The sequence below is a fragment of the Hypanus sabinus genome, chromosome 25, assembly GCF_030144855.1.
Source record: "Hypanus sabinus isolate sHypSab1 chromosome 25, sHypSab1.hap1, whole genome shotgun sequence".
Taxonomy (NCBI): Eukaryota; Metazoa; Chordata; class Chondrichthyes; order Myliobatiformes; family Dasyatidae; genus Hypanus; species Hypanus sabinus.
Window position 1 is genome coordinate 11983523 of NC_082730.1, and position 22991 is coordinate 12006513.

At 44.9% G+C, this 22991-nt stretch overlaps 1 protein-coding gene across 2 annotated transcripts in view; it reads left to right on the plus strand.

Moving 5' to 3' along the window:
• Window positions 1-22991, plus strand: part of LOC132381015 (N-fatty-acyl-amino acid synthase/hydrolase PM20D1-like) — a 109411-nt gene that overhangs the window by 21634 nt on the left and 64786 nt on the right. For both annotated transcript variants that reach the window (XM_059950099.1, XM_059950098.1), the window contains exons 3-5: window positions 3113-3199; window positions 7855-7988; window positions 17072-17191. In XM_059950099.1, the coding sequence (XP_059806082.1) occupies window positions 3113-3199; window positions 7855-7988; window positions 17072-17191 (341 nt within the window). The remainder of the gene's footprint in view (window positions 1-3112; window positions 3200-7854; window positions 7989-17071; window positions 17192-22991) is intronic.

A 22991-nucleotide genomic window follows, 5' to 3' on the forward strand; every position in this document is an offset into this window, starting at 1 on the left:
TTAAACATTGGTGCGGGAATACTGCAGTTCCAAGCCAAGTCTGAAGTGGAAAGTGTTAGCAAACTGGTGATCAGGCAAAAGGTCTCAGACTTCATGCTTGGCTTGAGGAAGGAGAAATATCAGTTGTTTGTAGAGAGATTATTCTGTACAGTAAATCAAACAAATGGAGCTTCATAAATACCAGCCTAAGGCCAGTTGGGTCAGGCTCTTATTGAGCTTGCAGGACATGCTATCAGCAATTTATCTGCGTGACAGAATCTGCCATCAGTAATCAGTGGCTTTGCATATAATTGTGCATTGTTCAGTGAATCCAGGAGAGGGAGGAGAATCACCTCCAACTGGATCTTACCATATATTGAACGGCCTAGATCAGAGCTTCGAGACGAAGAAACTCTAAGCCAAGGTGCAACTCCATTTTGCCGATTAAAACTTCCATTTTTCACCGATTAAAGTGATGAGGAAGATTGAAACATCGCGGCGACTGTGGAAGGTGTGAGTGCAAACTGCCCGCCTTCTGTTCCCTGAACCGGAGAAGGAGCCTGTGTAGCCATTCATGGTGCCCGGGCGATAGGCCTTGGCATGTCTCTCTCTTTCAATGATCTTGGAGGATATTGCTGAGGTTCTGCTTTTATGGATTTGAACTATGGACTATGGAGTTTTTCAGTCCTATGGTTTTTACATTCTGTAATTTCTCCCATTGCTTTTTGTGTGGGGGTTGGGGATTTGGGGCCGATGTTCCTGTGGCGTTTCATGCAGGGGGAGGGATGTTTGGGAGGGGAGGGGTCAATGGTCGTGTGGACCTTCTTTTTTTTTCTGCGTGGGTCTGCTGTTTCTCTCTGAACTGACTTCCGTGGTTTTTCTTTGTTTTGTGGCTATCTGGAGAAGACGAATCTCCGAGTTCTATACTGCATACACACTTTGATAATAAATGAACCTTTGAATCTGTGAAATTCATTACCGTAGATGGTGGAGGCCAAATCATTGGGTGTACTTAATGCGGAGATTGATAGGTTGTTGCTTAGTAATGGCATGCATCAAAGGTTATGGATTGAAGGCCGGATGGAATGGTGGGGTAGTCTCAATGGGCTGACAGTCCTAATTCTACTCCTAAGCCTTATGATCTAATTACGCTCCTGTGGCAGAGCATAGTAATACCTGATGAACAAGCATTGTGGAGTAGGGCAAAGAAGAGAGGCCGTGTTAGACGAAGTTGACGTTCAAAAAGCTTTAAACAGAGTAAATGAGCCACAACTTTTTCCAGTAGCCGATTGGTTGGTGGCCAAAATCCAGAGGTAGAAAACAGTCGGCCAAAAATTTAGACACACCAACTTGTTACAATCAGAGGTGCAAAAGTGGTGAAGACGAGTTCAGTAATAAGTTTTAGTTGTCCATGTCATCGGTGGGGCCGCACTTGGAGAACTGTGTCCGCTTCTGGTCACCCTGGTATAGAAAAGACGTGGTCAAACTGGAAAGGGAGCAGAAAATGCTTCCGAGGATATTGCTGGGAATAGAGGAGCTGAGTTAGAGGGAGAGTCTTCATTTCATGGAGAATGAGGGGTGACCTTATAGAAATGTTTAAAATGATGTGGCATAGATAATGTGGCTGGTAACTGACTTTTCCCCAGGGTAGGGGAATATAAAACATGGGGGCAGACAGTAAGGGTGAGAGGGGAAAGGCTTAGAAGAGATCAGAGGGGCAACCTTTTCACACAGGTTATATAGAATGAGCTGATGTAGGAACTGGTTGAGGCAGGTACAATAGTATCATTTAAGAAGCACATGGAGGGAGGGGGGCTTAGAGGGATATAGGCTGAATGCAGGAAATCAGAGTCAGAATAAGGAAAGGGAGGCTTTCTCCTTTCTGAGAACAAGCTCCCCCACCCCTTCCTGTATTCCCCACTCCGATCTTTCACTTCTTCTCACCAGCCTATTACTTTCCCCTGGGTCCAGTCCTCCTTCTCTTTCTCCCATTGTCCACTCTCCTCTCCTATCAGATTGCTTCTTCTGCAGCCCTTGACCTTTCCCACACACCTGGCTTCACCTATCACCTTTCAGCTAGCCTCCATCCCCTACCCCCCCCCCCCACCCCACCACCTTTTTATTCTGGTACCTTTCCCCTTCCTCCTCATTCCTGAAGAAGGGTCTCAGCCCAAAACATCGACTGTTCACTCTTTTCCATACATGCTGCCTGACCTGCTGAGCTCCTCCAGCATTTTGTGTGTGCCAAATGAATGAGTTCAGCACTATATTGTTGGCCAAAGGGCCTATCCCTGTGCTGTCCTGTTCTATGTTCTAAGCGTTGTTTCTGCAGGCCCGCCTGATTCATTTGCTCTGTGAGTTCCAGTATTCTGACAATATTAATAGTAGCTCATTGTTCTTGTGGGAAAGCAGTTGACTTTTCCCACAGCGGAGCAATAAAGACGAAAGACAATGTAATACACGACAGTATGGCACCACACTCTCCAATAGTATTAGGGCCCAAGAGGTTTCAGGAAGCTAAGAAACTTTGTTTTTCAAAGGTGAGAAAACTAATTGTGCAATATTTTAAAGAAAAAGCATGATTTGCCCATGTTGCTGAGAGAGCCATTGAAGGGCAGGAACTTAGATAAGGGATAACAGAGAAACCTTCCCTTACAGAGCAAAAACGATTCAAGAGCAACCATAAAATGCTGGAAGAACTCAGCATGTGTGCGTGGAATAAACAGGCTACATTTTGGGCTGAGACCCCTGTCTTGGCACAAAATGACCAGAATTCTGCACCTGCAGAATCTCTTGCAGTTATTCAGCATAACCATGCCCTCCAGCACACAAAACCCATACTCACAGTGCAGGACCCAGAAGAAATCCACGTGATTCACGGGGAGTAATTTATTATCAAAGTATGTACATGTCACAATATACTACCTTGAGAATCATTTTCTTGCAGGTTTTCACATGTAAAAAAAGAAATACAATGGAATGACACAAAGAAAAACTACACATGAGCATACACAGACCGATCCTGTGCAAGTAAAAAAATAATATTGAGAATAACAAAGAGTTGTGAAACCTTGTTAAAAGCACTTTACCATAACTTGCCTTCTTGAACTTGCTTGGTCTTTTTTCACCCCAGGGAATTCTCCAAAGCTTGGAATTGCTTTTGGAACGAGGCTACAAACCACATCGATCTTTTTATATTGGATTAGGACACGATGAAGAGGTGAGTCAGTTTTTGTCACCCTGTGTGCTTAAACTCCAAAGAGTGCAGAAAACATTTGAGACATTGCTAGCTCTAGAGGGCCTGAGTTATAGGGAAAAATGGCCAGATTGTCCAGGCTTTTATTCTGTCAGTGAGTGTATTATTCTTGGGTTAGTGTTTAGTAAAGATGTTCTCATGATTTTATTTCTAATTGTCTGGATATTGCACATGGTGCCAAAGTGATACTGCTTGCCAATGGCCTAAGGTTCTCTGTTGGAAGAATTACTGTGGAAGTTCAAGATATCTCTGGCAGCCTGCTGAAACGGCTCATCATGTGACCTGAGCCACCAATGACAACGCAGGTTTCTTACACAGTGAACAAAGAAGAGAAGGGGGGAAGCCTTGAAGCAGTGGAGTTGTTGATGCAGCTCTAATCAAAGTTGAGTTTATTGTCACGTGCACAAGTACATGTATGCACAGATGCAGTGAAAAACTTACTTGCAACAGCACACACAGGCACAGCAAATCATATCAGCAGCATTTGCAAGAAAAGCATGCATTAAACATAAATAATACACAATTTTTAATTAAAGCATAAAAAGACCATTTTAGTGCAAAATGATTAAAGTGATCCCAGTGTTGCCAAGCTGTAATAATTAGGAGCAACACCTCCTCACGCAAAATGCTGGAGGTACTCAGCAGGTCAGGCAGCAGCTATGGAAAAGAGTAAACCGTTGACATATTGGGCCAAGACTCGTCTTTAGGACTGAGGAGGAAGGGGGAAGATGCCCGAATAAAAGGGTGAGGGGAGGTGAAGGACAGTAGCTGGATGGTGATAGGTGAAGCCAGGTGGATGGAAATGGTCAGGGGCTGGAGAAGAAGGAATCTGATAGAAGAGGAGAGTGGGTCACAGGAGAAAGGGAAGGGGGAGGGGAGGGGGATTCAGGGGGAAGTAATAGGAAGGTGTGAAGAAGTGACAGGTCAGAATGTGGAATGGGGGGGTGGAGGGGTGGAATTTGGTCACCAGAAGGAGAAATTGATATTGCTGCCAACAGATTGGAGGGTATCCAGATGGAATATAAGATGTTTCTGCTCCACCCTGAGGGTGACCTCAGCTTGGTACAAGAGGAGGCCACAGAGCGACATATGGGAATGGGAATTAAAATGCTTGGCCACTGGGAAATCCCATTTGTGGCAGACGGAGCAGAGGTGCTCAACGAAGCAGTCCCCCAATTTACAATGGGTCTCACCAATGTGGAGGAGGCCACATCGGCTGCTCCGGATAAAATAGACAACCCCGGCAGATTCACGGGTAAAGTGCTGCCGAACCTGGAAGGACCGTTTGGCTCAATAACCAACTGGTTGGAGGGAAGTAGCTGATCATAAACACAGGAGGTTCTGCAGGTGCTGGAAGCCCGGAGCAACATACTTACACAACACAAAATGCTGGAGGAACTCAGCAGGTCAGGCAGCATCTATGGAGAGGGATAAACGGCTGGCATTTAAGGCTGAGACCCCTCATCAGGACTGGAAACAAAGGGGATGTAGCTGGAATAAGAAAGTGGGAAGAGGGGAAGGAGTACAAGCTGTCAGAGAAGATTTGGAACTCACACTACCTGGTTCATGAACAGTTAACACTCTTCAACCATCAGGCTCCTGAACCAGTTTGAACACTGAACTGATTCCACAACCTGTGGATTCACTTTCAAGGACTCTACAACTCACGCCCTCAATATTATTTATTTATCTATTTATGTATAGTACTGTGCAAAATTCTTCAGTATATATATATATATATAGATAGATAGTTAGGGTGCCTAAGACTTTTGCACAGTACTGTAGTAATTTCATGTATTGCACTGTACTGTGGCCAAATTTCATGACGTATGTGGGTGATGATTCTGCTATGGGTTTCTAGTGTGGACTGAGAGTGGGAAGGGGGCAGGGAGAGGGGAGTTTTGGTTGGGACAAGGGGAAGGGAGAGGGCAGGGACTGGGAAGCACCAGAGACACTTTCTGTAATGATCAATAAACCAATTGTTTGGAATCAAGTGACTGTGCCTGGTGTCTCAGGGCTGGTTGTGTCTGCACCCTGTGTAATCCCCTGCCCCTGGCAACCCCCTCTCTGCCACTTGTCCCACACCCCTCCTGTGACACTCAACACTCCCATTCCCGCCAGACTCTCCCCTCCACATTGACAAATACAGTACTTTGCAAAAGCCTTAGGCAACTTAGCTGTAGATGTGAGGGTCAATTTTTGCATGCAGAGGGTGGTGAGTGTTTGGGACGAGCTGCCAGAGGGAGTGGTTGAGGCAGGTACAATAGTATCATTGGAATGGGTGCATGGATGCCCAAGGGCATGCTGGAGCAGCTGCAAGCAGCGCCACGCATTCTGGTGCCAACATAAGCATACCCACTAAGTTTCACAGCAGCTGCACCAACAAAACTAGGCCCCAGGCCCCCTTTACCACCCCTCCCACCCCTCCACACACACAGACAGGCCTCCAACTCGGGAAGCTGGGCAGACAACCTGGTCAGGATGGGCTGCACCTGTTTTATTCTGTGGCCCTAAAAGGAATGGCCGCAGACGGTGGAGAAATTGAAGACTCGTTGATGCTGAGGCTGGAATTTGAAGAGTGGACATATCTAAGGCATATAGGATTAGAGAGGAACTGCAAGACCATGGAGGCATTTGAAAGACAGGATCATAGTTTAAATTGTAACAGTGCTTACCAAGGCACCAGTGTAAGGTCAGCAGGTACAGGTGAGAGTGGGAAAAGGGGTAACGTTTGTTTGGATGCCCTCAGTTTGTTGGACGAATGTCATCAGGAGAGCGATGGAATAATCACTGTTTCCTAAGTGAAGAGATTCTGTGGGACTTTTACAAAAGGGGGAATTCTGCCAGTGTCCTGGCCATCTGCACTTCCCAAAACTCCGTCAGGAAACCGCAGATCATTCTTTAAATGATTATGTTTATTTGTTCACATAGTAACAGTGATTAAACTGGTAACATTGTTCATTAGGAACCAGGCACTTTGACACCACATTTGCTATAACTGCATTTGACCATGAGACAATTAGACTCAGGAGAAGAATTAGTCCATTTGGATCATCATGCCTGCATGCCATTTCATCATGGCTGCTTTATTTTCCTTCTTGTCCCCATTCCCCTGCCTTCTTCCCATAACCTAATCAACAAACTGTCAACCTCTGCTTTAAATACACCCAGTGACTTGGTCTCTACAGCTATCTGTGGCAATGAATTCCAGATTCACCAGTCTCTGGCTAAAGAAATTTCTCCTCATCCCTTTTCCAGGGGGATATCCTTTTATTCTGAAACTGTGCCTTTTGGTCCTACACTGCCCCACTATTAAAAACATCCCCTGCACATGCACTCTATCTGGACCTTTCAATGAGATTTCCCTCACCCCCCCACCCCCCAATTCTGCTGAACTCCAACCACTACAACCCAGGGCCAACAAACGCTTCTCAAACATTAACCCCTTTATTCCTGAGATGATTTTCATGAACCTGTGCTGGATCCTCTCCAATGCCAGCACATCTCCTCTTAGGCATGGGGCCCCATGGCTGCTCATCATACAGTAAGCACAGCGCTCACAATACAGAGGCAGCCCAGTGGTTAGCATAATGCCAGTACGACACCAACTGTAAGATTGGGGTTCAATTCCCGCTGTTCGTGCATTCTTCCCCTGACTGTGTGGGTTTCCTCCAGGTGCTCCAGTTCCCTCCCACATTCCAAGGTGTTGTAGACTACGGGGAGAATGGGGTTGAGAGGGATAATAAGTCTGCCCTGATGGGATGGCAGATTAGACTCAACAGGCCGATTGGCCTAATTCTGCTCCTATGTCTTATGGTCTTATTCCAAATACCTACGTTTAGGATTAAAGAGTTGCGAGCATGCCATGTTAGCACTAGAAGCACGATGACAACTTTGGGTTGCCCAGCACAGCCCTCAGTGATTTGATATGACCCCTTTCATATATGTTCTGGGTGTACATGTGAGAAATCAATCTAATTTTATATATCTTTATAAGTGGAGTATGTCTGATTAAAAGGCTTAGAAAACTGCTCCTCAGACAATTCCCCCTGCCTCCCCTTCCTTACCCTGCGGCACATGCAGAGCTCCGTACAGCAAAGGGTAATTGACCAAATCCATGAAGTCACCATCCCAGGCTAAGAGAAATTGTATCTCACGTGATATCATCAAATAACGGTCCGGTCCTATGGAATTAGTGGTGTTCAGATCAATTCTGCTGCAAACTCTTCAATGAATGAGGCAGATTATGTCAACATCAGTGAAGATTTAAGCGTGGGAAGTCCCGAAGACTCTCAAAATAGCGACAGATCTTATTGTCTTACCCCACCCTCTCAGCAGGGAAAATACTTGAGTCTGTTTTGTTGCTGTCAAATGGAATTAGTGTGTATTTTTGGTTTCTCTAAGTAAATAATTCTCTGCAGCAACTCCAGCATTAAACATGAGAGGAATGGTAACACCACAAACTCCAGTGCAAGGAATTGTGGGCAAGATAAACAGGCATTGAAACCTCAGGGAATTAACACACGATGGGACCTCAGAAAAAGAGTTGAAAGACATAAGTTAGGGACAGAATCTGTTAAGGACATAAATGCATTGCCTCTCTTCTCCCCGGCGTGCAGGTCGGAGGGTACAATGGCGCCAGGAACATTGCCACAGTCCTGCAGTCCAGAGGAGTGAAGCTCGCCTACCTCCTCGACGAGGGTTCAGCCATCTTCGATGAAATAATACCTGGACTGGAGAAGCAGGTTGCAATGTAGGTACCGCAGACCCTTGTGTGAGCAGAGACTTCAACCGCCCATGCGGAATCGTAGAGTTTATTCAGCAATAAAAAACGGGCTGGAGACAGAAAAGAATCCAGACACAGGAATCCAGAGCAACAAATAAAATTTTCAATGGGTCAAGCAGCATCTCTGGAGCGAATTGGGCAGTCAGCATTTCAGGTTGAACACCCTTCACCTGATAGAGGAGAGTTACCTCATGTGCATGTGAGTGGGTGGGAGGCTTGTTCTGTTATTATTCTATTTTATTCTATGTTGTTTTGTTGATGCTTGTTCTGTTCCGCAGAATATTGCGGACAATTTGGCGCCAAAATGAGCGGCAACATTTGTGGGCTGCCCCCGGCAATCCTTGGACTGTGTTGGTTGTGAATGCAAACGGTGCATTTCACTGTACATGTCGATGTACATGTGATAATTAAATTAATCTGACTCTAAAAGGTGCAATCCATACCCGCTGAAAGAGGCAATGCAAATTGCTCGTCTGATAAAAAAGGGCCTAGGGTGTGCTTGTCTTACGTGCTTTGTGAAACTTATCGGATGTTGAAAAGCCTTGATAAAGTGGATGTGGGGAGGATATTTCCTATGGTGGGGGAAGTCTAGGACCAGAGGACACAGTCTCAGAATCGAGGGACATCCTTTAGAATAGAGGTGAGGAAGGACTTCTTTAGCCAGAGCGTGGTGAATCTGTGGAATTCATTGCCACAGGCAGCTGTGGAGGGCGAGTCATTAGGTACATTTAATGTTGGTAGGTGCTTGATTAGCCAGGGTGTCAAAGGTTGCAGGGAGAAGGCAGGAGAACGGTCTTGAAGAGAATAATAAATCAGCCATGATGGAATGGCAGGTATAATCGATGGGCTGAATGGCCTAATTCTGCACCTATGTCTGATGGTCTTACAATCTTCTACATGGAGTGAGTGTAAGGAGTTATTTATGGTTGTCTAAAATTGTGGTTAGCCCACACTTGGAATATCGTTTTCAATATATCGAGATACAGCTTAGTAACAGGCCCGTCAGGCCCAATGAGCCTGCACTGCCCAGTTACACCCATTAATCTACTAACTTACATGTCTCCGGAATGTGGGAAAAAACTGAAACACTCGGAGAAAACCCACATGGTCAAGGGGTGAGCATACAGACTCCTTCCAGGCAGCGGTGGAATTGAACCGGTCGCTGGCACTGTGGAAGCATCAATCCTCAGACTCTGTTTGCAGTTGAGACAAAATTACATGTTTCCCTGTATGTTTTAATATTTCTATTTACCTATGACAAAGAGAGCTAATCTAATCTCTTTAAGATGCTAGATAGACGCATGAATATGTAGAGAATGCCGAAGACAGATTCTGATAAGAGAGGAAGGTGGAGCATGGAACCAAATAGAAAGGTGGGGAGTGTAGATGGGAGCAGTGGGGGGAGGGGACCCAGTGGGAGGAGTGTGTGAGAAGAGAGCATGTCCTTGGTGGTAGGGGTTTCTGATGACAGATACTGCTCTCCTGCGATGATATTTTGTGGAGAGGGCTTTGCCCATGATGGACTGGGCTGCGTTCACTACTTTTTTGAAGGATTTTCCATTCAAGGTCATTGGAATTTCCATACCAGGCTGTGATGCAGTCAATTTACCCTCCGCCACACATCTATATAAGTTTGTCAAAGTTTTAGATATCATGCCGAACCTTTGCAAACTCCTAGGGAAGTAGAGGTGCTGCCGTGTTCTTTTCATAAATGCATTTGTACTGGGCCCAGGATAGGTCCTCTGAAATGTTAACACTAAGAAGTTTGAAGTTGCTGACCCTCTCCACCTCTGATCTTCAAATGAGGAGTGGCTCTTAAACCTTTGGTTTCCTCCTCCTGAAATGAATAATCAGCTCCTTGGTCTTGCTGACATTGAGTGAGACGTTATTGTTATGGCACCACTCAGCCAGATTTTCAATCTCCCTTCTATATGCTGACTCATCATCACCTTTGATTCAGCCGATGATAGTGTTGCTGTTAGCAAACTTGAATATGGCAATGGCGCTGTGCTTAGCCACATGGTCAGAAGTGTAAATTGAGTAGAGCAGGGGCTAAGCACACAGCCTTGTGGTCTACCTGGGCTGATGGAGATCATGGAGAAATGTTGTTGGCAATAGAAACTGACTGGGGTCTACAAATGAGGAAATTAAGGATCCAATTGCACAAGGAGGTGCTGAGGCCAAGGTCTTGGAGATTATTGATTGGTTTTGAGTAGATGATAGTATTGAAAACTGAGCTTTAGTCAATAAATAGCTTTCTGGTGTATATACCTTTGCTGTCCAGGGTTGAATAAAGAGCCAATGAGCTGGCATCTGTTGCTCTTGTAGGCAAATTGGAGTGTTTCTAAGATGCTTCTCAGGCAGGGGTTGATATGTTTCATCACCAACCTCTGAAAACTGTGGATGTAAGTGCTACTGGATGATAGTCATTGAGGCAGGTTACCGCGTTTTTCTGACGCACTGATATAACTGAAGTGTGTGCGATGCAAACTGCTGAAGTGAGAAGTTAAAGATCTCAGTGAACACTCCAGCCAGTTGATCAGCAACATTTAGCCAGGTACCCCATCTTGGCCAAATGCTTTTTGTGTGTTCACACTCTTGAAGGCTACATGTCTATCAGCCTCAGAGACTGAAATCACAGGATCATTGGGGGTTGTGGGGGTTTGTCATTGTTCCTCCATATCTTGATGGTCAAAGTGAGCATAGAAAGCATTGATCTCATCTGTAAACGAAGCCTTGTTGTCACCTATCGCTTGATTTAACTTGGCAATAGTATTCACCCCTTCCCTTCAGCTTTTGTACACAGAAACAGACACATTAGCCACCATGTAGATGCCATCAAATGCCCGTCCACCTTCATCCCTTTTACAAACTAGTAGTGTAACATTGTGATTGTTTGCAGAGTGGGTGCCCCACCGGTGGAGGGGGGGGGAGGTCTTTGATGGATACCCACCCTCGTTCACCCCTTCTCTTCATTTTTTTTATACGGAAACAAGCACATTAGCCCACCCCACTTCCTTGTCAAGAAGAACCCGTCTACCCTCACTGTTTTACATTGTCTGCCCTGACAATTTCAAAGCTGTTTAAATGTTGTGAGTCTCAGTTTCCAACGCCCGTTCAAGATGTGCATTCTCCACTGAAAAACATTCCTGAGTAATTGGCAGTTTATCATTGTCACATCTAACAAGACACAGAGTGGAAGAACTTTGTTTTGCATGCCATCCAGACAAATCACTCCAAAACATAAGCAGATGAACGGGAAACACAATAACAGAGTGCAGAATAAAGTTACTGAAAAGTACAGTGAGGTAGAGAAGAAGGAGAAAGGGCTGTTGAGAGGTAGATGGCGATGTAAAGAATTCAACTTTATTGTACAATATGTCCATTCAAGTAGTCTTATAACGGTGGGATAGAAGTTGGCCTTGAGCCTGGTGTTGCAGGTTTTTAAGCTCCTGTATCTTATGCCATAAGACACAGGAGCAGAATTTGGCCACTTGATGCATCAAGTCTGCTCCACCATTCGCTGGTGGCTATTTTCCCTCAACTCCATTCCCCTGCCTTCTCCCCGTAACCCTTGCCACTCCATGATCTTTTCCCTGAGGGGAAAGGTGGATGGGGGGTAGAAGATGAAGAAGCCTGGAATGTGAAGGATATGGGATTATGGTGATTGGCAGCAGCACGTGCAGCCAGAGAGTATGGAGAGGAGGTTTCATGTTAGATAGGGCTGTGCCCACATCTCTCTGCAATTTCTTGTGCTCTTTGGCTGAAAAGTTGTCATTACAACTCTGGACAGGATATTTCCTATGGTGCATCTGTAAACATTGAGAGTATTTGGCAACATGCGAAATTTCCTAGGACTTCTGAGAGCGTAGAGGCACTGGTGAACTTTCTTTGCCTTGACATCCACGACTGGACCACCACACGTTATTGACGTTATTGTTTACTCATGCTTACTGATTGCCAAGAGAGTTCCCATCTTTAAAGGTGGAATGCTGAACCTAGGAATCTGATTCATTCTTTCCCAGAGATCAAGATGAATTTCTGATCTTTCAATCTACCTCATTATGGCCCTTGCACGCTATCGCCTTCCGGCATTGCACATTTCCTGTAACTCAAAATTTAATATTGTTTCGTGTCATTTCTCGGACACAAGTGTAAAGGAGGACAAAGTAATTGTTTCTCTGGATCTGACGCAGCACAAAGAGACACACAGTAAGATAAAGGACTCAATGATTTTTTAAAAACTGGATAAATATAAATACTGAAGATAGCTTATATACATAGATTGATTGTCTTCCCATAAAGTGATACTAGGCACAGGAATTCTGGTACATAAGATGACACTGAAAGGAAATGTTAATGTAGCGGGGGAGTATGGAGGGGTAGGTTAGTGGGTGGAGGTGTGGATCAGCCTTACTGCTTGGGGAAAGTAACACAATATTCTGCATTCTGGTGCTCTTTTTCCTTTTGGACTACCTCGATGTACTTTTGTATGACATGCTCCATCCAGATGACAAAGATTTTCACTTTATCTTGGTACATGTGACAACAGTAAACAAACTCCATTCAAAAGTTCCTAAAGTGGTGTGCCACACCATCTGTTCCTAGACCACCAGCAGGACTATTTCCAGTTCGGATAACAGCTCTCTGAAAATTTGACCGAGACACACTCTGGACTTTTCTTAAACAGTTTCTCTCCACTCCAAACTTGCTGGCTACTCCTTTTGAGTTTATCTCAGTTGTGTTCCAATCTTCAGCCTCTCCATCAACTAACCCAGCTCCACCACCTCACCAAACCCTAGGATGGGGAACGTGGAATGGTACGTCGCAGAACAGGCCCTTCAGCCCACAATGTTGTGCTAACCCTTGAGCCTACTCCAAGATTGTCTGGAAATGTAGTTGAGGCTTGACCCAACAGCAGAGCCGCAGAGACAATTCAACAGTAACTGATATTTTACTAATACACTGCAATATAACAAGCCACAACAGGCTGCAGAACAAGAAAATACAGATACTTAACAAGGTAACTGAAAGCTAAGAATAACTGATTGATTCTGGCTGGTTTGATGGGTGTTCAAAGAACTGTGGATTAAAGCTGGGTTTAAATCGCCTGCAGGTGATGAGTTGGAAATGAGTGGCAAGGGACTCCTGTTGGCTGGGTGAAGACCAAGAGGTGCCTGCCTGTGCAGGCCTGACAAAGATCAATCTAACCCTTCCCTCCCACACAGCCCTTAATCTTTATTTTATCCATTTGCTCGTCGAAGAGTCTCTTAAATGTCTCTATTTTATCTGCCTTTACCACCACCATTGGCAACACATTCCTTGCACCCACCATTCTCTGTGTAAAAAAACCTCTGACATCCCCTCTATATTTTCAACCAATCACATTAAAATTATGTCCCCTCAAATTAACCATTTCTGCCCTGGGAAAAAGTCTCTGGCTGCCCACTCTTATCTATCTACCCTCTCCTCTTCTTCTATTGCCCACTCTGGCCTCCTGTTTCTTCTGTTACGTATCCCATAACTGGATAACTTACCAGCAAAGATAGAGAGGTCTGTTGAAGTCTGATGTCACTATTTTCAAACGTTTTTATTTATAAAGGGGCACAAAAGTAAGGTTAATGCAAACATTCAGATAATGCACATCACCAATACGCAATCTAAAGCCAGGGTATAGTCATAATCATCATTAATCTCGGCTGTTGTCTAGGGGATAATATTTTTGTCCATTGGAAATCTAAAGAGTCATTCAGAAGTCTTTCGAGGAATTGTTGGGTTTCACGTGTCTTAGAGGGATCGGTGAGAACGAAAAGAAGACTTGCCCGTATCTTTTTGACCACTCCGTTAAAATCAGGGGAGCGTTGGTTTCCCCGTTGTTAGTTCGAAGTCCTTCTCGGTAGTATCAGCCACCCGCTCCCCAGGCAAAGGGGTTAGGAGCACACGTGGCGCTGAGTGGCTTCCAGCTCTCACGGGAGCGTTGAGCGAGCAAGTTCCTCTGGTGCATCGCTAGGGTACTGCCTCCTGCAGTCCGCTTTTATCTTTACTTGCAGAGTTGTAGCTGTCCATCAAAGTAGGGGGATGCAGTCTCCACCCCCCACATGGCCCGAGGGTGTTCAGGTTCATGGTAGTTGTCACGTAGCCGGGACTTGCACGTGACACAGGTGCCTCTAAGAACAAATGGTCAAAACCGTTGCATTGTCTCTCACTTCCGAGTCCCGAATTAATAGCGATCTTGCGATTCTCTGGAAGGAGGGGGCTGCTCCCGCTCCTTCGGTCCCTCAGAGCTGTGGTACCTTCATAACACCTCACTTGTCTATTGCCTTCCTCTGAGTCCTCTCCTCCTTACTTTTCTCCTATGGTCCATTCCCCTCTCCAATCAGATTCCTTCCTCTCCAGTCTATACCTTTCCCGCCCACTTGGCTTCACCTATCATCTTCTAGCTATCCTCCTTCCCCTCCTCCCACCTTTTTATTCTCGTGTCTTCCCACTTCATTTCCAGTCCTGAAAAGGATCTCAGCCCGGAACTATTTGTTCATTTTAATAGACGCTGCCTGACCTTCTGAGTTCCTTCAGCATTTTGTGTGTGTTGCTTTGGATTTCCAGCATCTGCAGAATTTCTCGTGTTTATGATTTTCCACTCCCTGTATGCCTCTTAACATCCTGTACACCTCTATCAAGTCACACCTCTCCACCCTTCGCCCTAAAGAGAAAACCCCTAGCTCACTCAACCTTTCCTCATAAGGCATGTTGTCTGCCTACCCCCCTCTCTTAGCTGCAGTTTCCGTCCAGATGTCACATTCTCCACATTCTCCACGCTTCCAGCAACTGGTTAGGATTTAAGTACTCTGAAACTATCAATCATAGTTGGAAATGTAGTGGAAAGGTTTACAAAAATATTTTAATTGAATTAGATGCTCTCTGGAGGACAAATGACCATCGTTTTCCAGTGCTTTGAAGAGTGCACTGTTCTCTGAACTATAGCGTGATTCATGCAAACTGAAATATGTAACCGGAAGACTTTCGTTGCTTGAAATGATTAGAGCCACATTCCAGCACTTCCATCCAGAAGAGGATCCTAGAAACTTACACTAAAGAGTCTACAATGCAAGCAGGCTTCTTTCACTGAGGTTGAATGAAACGGCAGCAACAGGTCATGGGTTAAGGTTGAAAGGTGCTGAGGGGTAACTTCTTCACTGAGGGTGGTGAGAGTGTGGAACAAGGTGCCAGTGCAAGTGGTGGATGCAGGTGTGATTTCAACACTCAAGAGAAGTTTGCATAGGTACATGGATGGGAGGGGTATGGTCCAGGCGCAAATTGATGGGTCTAGGCAGATCAATAGCTTGACACGGAGTAGATGAACTGAATGGCAGTCCTATAGTATTCTATGGCTCTCTGACTCTGGAAAGAGGCCAATCGGCCCAACAGATCTATGCGAGCACTCCGAGGATTTCCGTGAGCCACATAGAAACACTGATTTCCCTCTCATGTACACATCAACTTGCCCTGATTCTCCTCCCTCCCACCTACATGAAGGGCTGTTACAGCAGCCAACTACCCAAGAAAATCTTTGGGATGTGGCAGGAAGCCAGAACATCTGGAGGAAACTCCAGATAGGCCACACCTGGAGTATTGCATTAAATTCCCTTTGCCCTGTTATGAAGTCGGAAGTCCATGTCAGTCATATACACAAATATGTATATGCATACATGGAATAAAAACTCTGCTTACAGTACATGGCGCCATTCACAAAAAGCATAAATTAAACATAAATGATACATAAATTTATACGAGCAAATAAATTCTGTTTTAGTGGAAAGTGATCAACACTGTGACAGTATTGATAAACTGTAGTGATTAGTGTTGTGCAAGTTGGTTCAAGAGTCAAATGGTTGCAAGCAAGTAGCTATTCCTGAACCTGGTGGCGTAGGACTTCAGGCTTCTGTACCTCCTGTCTAATATAGTAAAAGCGAGAAGATAGCATGGCCAAGGTGGTGTGGGGATCTTCAAAGTTCAAAATCAAATTTTATTGTCAGAGTACATATATGTAACCACATACTCCCCTCAAATTCATTTTTCTGCGAGCATACTTGGCAAATCTATAGAATAGTAACTATAACAGGATCAATGAAAGATCAACTAGAGTGTAGAATACAACAAACTGCAAATGCAAATATAAATAAATAGCAGTAAATAAAGAGAACATGAAGTAACAAGATGAAGAGTCCTTAAAGTGAGATAATTGCTTGTGGGAACATCTCAATGGATGGGTAAGTGAGTGTGGTTATCCCCTGTTGTTCAAGAGCCTGATGACTGAGGGGTAGTAACAGTTCTTGAACCTGGTGGTGTGAGTCCTGAGGCTCCTGTACCTTCTACCTGATGGCAGCAGTGACAAGAGAGGATGGCCTGGGTGGTGAGGATCTTTGATGATGGAAGCTGCTTTTCTGCAGCAGTGTTTATTATGGAGTGATGTTGCAAAATTATGATCTCTTCGATTACCTTGCATGCATTTTTTATATTATACATACTGTATTTTCTTTCTTGTATAAATCTGTGTATGTTCTTCTTGTGAGTTCTGTTTGCCTGACGCTATGTGCCTGTGATGCTACTGCAAGTTTTTCATTGACTTGTGCATTTGACAATAAATTTAACTTTGATTTTCACACTGAGTTATTTTGCCAGGCAGTATATCAATGGAAGTTTATTGCAGCAACACACCCAAAATGCTGGTGGAACGCAGCAGGCCAGACAGCATCTATAGGAAGAAACACTGTCGACGTTTCGGGCCGAGATCCTTCGTCAGTATAACGAGGTACATCGTCAGATGTCCTGACGAAGGGTCTCAGCCCGAAACGTTGACAGCATTTCGTCCTATAGATGTTGCCTCGCCTGCTGCATTCCACCAGCATTTTGTGTGTATTGCTTGAATTTCCAGTATCTGCAGACTTCCTCGTGTTTGTGAAGTTCATTGCAATTAGCAAGGGATGTGAGTTTTGTTTAACACGGTGACAATGAGTTGAAATCTAATTTTTAAAATGTTTGACTGTGTCCAGGATTGCCACGTCTGAGAAGAGCTCTGCAACTATTGGTCTGAGTGTGACCACAACTTCTGGCCACTCCTCGATTCCTCCGAAGGAGACAAGCATTGGAATTTTGGCAGCAGCAGTGTCCAGGTGGGTGAGAGGCTGAGTGCGGCGTTGAATCTCCCTGGCACGTTCAAAACTTTCAGATGCTTTCTGTGCTGTGGCTTTGTGTGCGTGCGCATGTGGTGTATGTTTGTGTGTTAAGTTTCACCAGATTCTAGTGTGGTCTATGAACCAGTTCTCAAGCTTGTTAAGGACAACCTTAGCCGGAGGTGGTAGTGAGGATAAGCTCCCAAATGGCATGCATCTCAAATAGCCTCTGACACCTAGCCCAACACCTGGCCGTCGTGTGTGGCTTAGGTAGTAGGCCTAGCAAAACTGACACCTTCAAACCCGTCACTGCGGGCAGATGGGGCCCATCAGCCGTGGTTGGCAGCTCATCCAGGAGAAGGAAAACTCTGATCTCTAACCTCCACAGTGCAGCTATACCCACTCATGGGGAAAGGCTTTGGGAGTAAACTCTGGGGAGAAAGTCAGAGCTGGAGTCTCTAAGGCAGGACTGTGTTGAGTTCAACGCTGACTAGCAACTCCTGTGATTCCACTTGTGCCAATCTGTATCGGTCTCCGCCATTCCTTTGGATTCACCATCTGCACGGGGAGAGGAAGCCTGCTATGTGGGCAACAGCGTGCTCTCCATATCGTACTGCCCAAGCTTGCTTATCGCACCAACAGCTGGGATGCAACATCCATGATTGACCCCGACTGTCGGAGAGCCTCATCTCATTATGTGCTGTGAGAGGGAATGTCCTATTGGTATTGCCTTCACCTTTGATGCAGAAAGCTGTGCCAGCCATCTGGGGAGTCTCTGGGTAATCCTGAACAAAGTTTCTTCTCCCCTCCTCAGAACTTGTCTATCTCTGTTTCTGTCTTTGTCTCATTCCCTGTCCCTATTTCTATTTTCTTCTCTGTTTTTCTCGCTCTCCATCTTTTTTAACCCTCTCTTTCCAACCTTTGTTAGTCTTTTGTGTGAGAGAGGGGTTTGATGCTCTAGCTGCTGTTTTCCGTGTGGGGCATTCTGTTAGTTTCTCTGCACAGGGGAGGTGGCTGGGGTTAGCAATTGGTTTCCTTTTTGTGCGGAGGGGTTGATGTTTTTCTTTGAATGACTTCCATGGTGTTCTTTGTTTCGTGGCTATTTGAGAAGACAAGTCTGAAAAATTGTATGCTGCATCCGTACTTTGATAATAAGTGAACCTTTGAAACCCTTGCAGTCACAGGGAGAACATAAGGAAAACTCCTTACTGACAGTGGTGGGGATTGAACCCTGATCGCTGACACTGTAAAGTGTTGTGCTCGCTGCTACACTACTGTGCCGTCCTCATTTCTATCCCCTGTTAAAAAGATTCTCGCTGTTTACCTTATATGTGTCTCCCTTAATTTTACGAAGTTCTATCTTATCTCCTCCGAGTTACATCGCACGATTAGCACGTCTCCACTCTTGGCTTGAGTGAGGTTCATGCCTAGTGCATTTGAGATGGATGATGTCCAAGGAAGGAGAAGGGATGTAGGAACTGATATTAGAACATTATCAAATGTCTGATCTGGCAGCCAAGTCAGATGGAAATAAACGATTGTCTGCATAGCACTGCCTCCCCCAGCTAAGTATTTCCATCTTCCCTTTGAATACACAGCAAGTGTTTCCTTTCCAACAGCTAAATTTTCCAGACAGCCAGCTGAGAATCATTGTGATCTCGGTAATTTTATCAGGCATGTGATGGTGTACACAGGAATGATTGGGAATAAACAGGTGCCCGTAACACAAGAAGAAAATCCGTCAAGGATGGATCAAAGGATCCAAAAGAAATGGCAAATAAACTGTGGAATGTCTGGTTGATGGTTCAGATCTTTGCTCTGGCAGATCATTAAAACAGTTCTGTTTTAAATTGTGACATTTCTATTTGATGTTGGCAGCTAGCTTTTTGATGTTGAAGCAAGGCAGCTTCGGAAAGAGATTGGAGAGGAAGCTAAATTTAAAGGTCAGGCTGAGTAGGAGGCAGATATGGCAGAGGAATCAGGAATCCAACCACCGCACTCCCTCAAGGAAAACCCTCCTAATTCCTACATAATTGCAGTGCAATTCACCATGGGACGGGCTCTTCAGTCCAGAGTCAGAATCGGATTTAATATCACTGTCTCATTTGGTGTGAAATTTCTTGTTTTGCACCACCAGAGATAAAAAAGATTATTATAATTTTTAAAATAAATAAACAGAGGAAAGTAAAGGAATAATGAGGAAGTGTACAGAGGTTTGTGGACTGTTCATAAATCTGATGGAACAACTCGAATATGCTACAACCAGTATACTTATCTCAGCTGGTTCCATTTGCCTGTGTTGGTCCATATCCCTCTAAACTCTCCAGAGAGGTGGGAAGAGTTGAGGAAGCAGGGAGTCTACAAAAGTTCTTAGACGTATTGGGAGAATGCCCAAAGAGGTGCCAGATGGAATACAGTGTACATTCGTGCAGTTTGGCAGAAGGAATAAAGATGTGGACTACTTTCTAAATGGGGAGCAAATTCAGAAGACAGGGGTGCAAAGGGAACTGGGAGGCCTCGTATAGGTTTCCCTAAAAGTTAACTTGCAGGTTAAGTTGGTGGTGAGGAAGGCAAATGCAATGTTAGTATTCATTTCGAGAGGACTAAAATACAGCAGCAAATGTGTAATGTTGGGGCTTTATAAGGCATTGGTCAGACTGTAGTGTGGACAGATTTGGATCCCTTATCTAGGAAAGGATGGAGTGGGTCCAGAGGAGGTTTACAAGAATGATCCCAGGAATGAAAGGGTTAACACGTGAGCATAAGATGGCTCTGGGCCAGTACTCAGTAAGTTTAGAAGAATGAGGAATAATCTCACTAATACCTACTGAATATTGACAGGCCTAGATAGAGCAGACATGGTGATATGTTTCCTATGTTTCCAATGAGTACTGTGTCCATTTCTGGTCGCCTCACTATAGGAAGGATGTGGAAGCATTGGAAAGGGTACAGAGGAGATTTACCAGGATGCTACCTGTTTTAGAGTGTGTGGATTATGATCAGAGATTAAGAGAGCTAGGGCTTTACTCTTTGGAGAGAAGGAGGATGAGAGGGGACATGATAGAGGTGTACAAGATATTAAGAGGAAGAGACAGAGTGGACAGCCAGTGCCTCTTCCCCAGGGCACCACTGCTCAGTACAAGAGGACATGGCTTTAAGGTAAGGGGAGGGGAGTTCAAGGGGGATATTAGAGGAAGGTTTTTCACTCAGAGAGAGGTTGGTGCATGGAATGCACTGCCTGAGTCAGTGGTGGAGGCAGATACACTAGTGAAGTTTAAGAGACTACTAGACAGGTATATGGAGGAATTTAAGGTGGGAGGTTATATGGGAGGCTGGGTTTGAGGGTTGGCACAACATTGTGGGCCGAAGGGCCTGTAATATGCTGTACTATTCTATGTTCTATAGGAGATGAGTCTAGGACCAAAGGGCGCAACCACAGAACAGAAGAGCATCCGCTTAGAAGTACCATCCTGCACCCCCTATATGCCACAAGTGAATTCACTTAATCCCAGCTGCCTGTACCTGACTCATCCTTTCTTCTTTTCCCCAGCCGGGACCTCAATATCCCTGATCATCCGGAGTTCCCTACTCCTGCCAAACTTGCCCTTCAGCTTAATGAGAACATGTAGACATTGATCCACCACTATCTCACCTTTAAAAGTCTCCCACTTGCCTGTGGTCCCTCTGCCTGCAAACAACCTGCTCCAATTGACTTTTACAAGCTCCTGTCGCATGCCCTCAAAATTTACCTTGCCCCCGTTTAGAACTTGAACCTGCGAATTAGTCCCATCCCTTTCTGCCTTGAGATAAAATCAGGCCCTCTAGCTGCACCAAATAAGGAGCCTAAATTTAGTTAGCTTCTGGTCAGAATAGGAGAACTTTAGAACAGAGATGAGGAGGAATTTCTGGAGCCAGAGACAATGTTCCCTCTAAGGTGTGCATGTGTGCGTGCCCACGCATCTTTTGCTGCTGGCGCACAAAAGGTTGTCACTCTGTCCCTCGTTGGCATGTTAAGTTTCTTTCATGATCGTACACAATCACGTTTCCCTTTCCGGTTTCTGATGTGGACGGTGTTGACAATGTGGAGTTTGCGATGATTTGTCTGCAGATTTTGGAACTGGCTTATTTATACCGATTTTATTGAAAAAACTATTCAATGCACGCATGTAGTTGTCACAGGGCAAAAATTGCACAGCACAAGATTTTTGCGCACACTGGTCATTAGAAATTAGAAGGAACATTGGCCAGAGGTTGTTAAATCAGTGGAATTCATTGCCATAGACAGTCATGCAGGCCAAGTCATTGGGTATATTTAATGCAGAAGCTGATTGTTTGTTGATTTGTAAAAAGACATCAGAGATTACTGAATCAGTGTAATTCATTGCCAGAGAACCCTATAGAGGCCAAGTTATTTGGTATATTTAAAGCAGGGTTTGATAGATTCTTGATTAGTGAGGGATCGATAGTTACTGGGTGGAGGGAGAAGAATGGGGTTGAGAACAAAAGTAAATCAGCTGTGATCATGTTGCAGAGTAGACTCACTGGGCTGAATGGCTTCCTATGTCTCATGGTAGGCAGTCATGTGTTTCTGGCCTGAAATACCGGAAGTTCTTCCCACACCCTCTTGATTTAGCTACATACGATTTCCATTGATTTGCATCCATTGGTTAGTGCTTCCCTTTTTCTTTTTGTCCATTCCTCATTCCAGCTCCCCTCTCACCTGTTCTCTTCACCTGTCCATCACTGTCCTCTGGTAGCCCCTCCTTTTCTTCTTTCTCCCATGATCCACTGACCTCTCTAGTCAGATCCCTCCCTCAGCCCCTTTACATCTTCCACCTCTCAGCACCATGCTTTTCACACCCCCCTCACCCATCACCTTCCAACTTCTACTCCTCCCCCTGCCGTATCTTCATATTCTGGCTTCTTCCCACTTCCCTTCCAGTCCTGATGAAGACTCTTCGTATTGCTTTGGTATATTTACCTGCCCAATAATGAATTATTGTTCTGCTGTGGGCAGTGAAAAGAAGTGATGATTAAACACCTTTTCGATAACCTGACTCACTTACAAAAGAAATCCAAACAGTCAGAAATTGATGGTGCAAACCACCCACCTACCATTTGAACAGAAATTCTAGGAGGTTCAAACAGTGCGTATGGTTGTAAACTTTGCATTAATCTGCACTCCATGGGCTAGACTAAACAAGGCCAAGAAAAGTTTGGATATCACAAAGAAATCCACAAATGCTGGTAACCAGAAATAAAAATAGACAATGCAGGAATAGCACAACAGCTCAGGGGACATTATGATGCTGAGTGTTTCCAGCATTTGCTGCATTTATTTTATCAAGAATACACTTAGGGAAATGGAACAATCGTATTGGCAGCAAGGTAACATTGTGGCTAATAGAACACTATAACAGCACCAAAGACCCAGCTTCAATACCACTGCTGTCTGTCGACAAGGATGTTCTCCCGGTACTTACTTACTAACCGTTATGCCACTGGCGTTTAGGGCAGCAATGAAGGTCCTCTGTCTGTCCTTGGCCATGAAACCAATTTCGGCCTTGGTCTTGGCAACATTCAGGGCTTCCTTCATCAGGCCAGTAGCTTCCACTTGGTTTTCATTATCATCAGCCTTGCATGTTCCGGGTGGAGTCTCAGGAATACCGTCGCACTCAGATGTAGAATGTAGATGATTCTTCATTGCTGTTTCCGTCACAGCTTTGTTTTACCATTCAGGGTTGCTGGCCCTGAACTTGGCCCCCCCCCCCCAACCTGTAGGACTGGTGGACCACTCTTA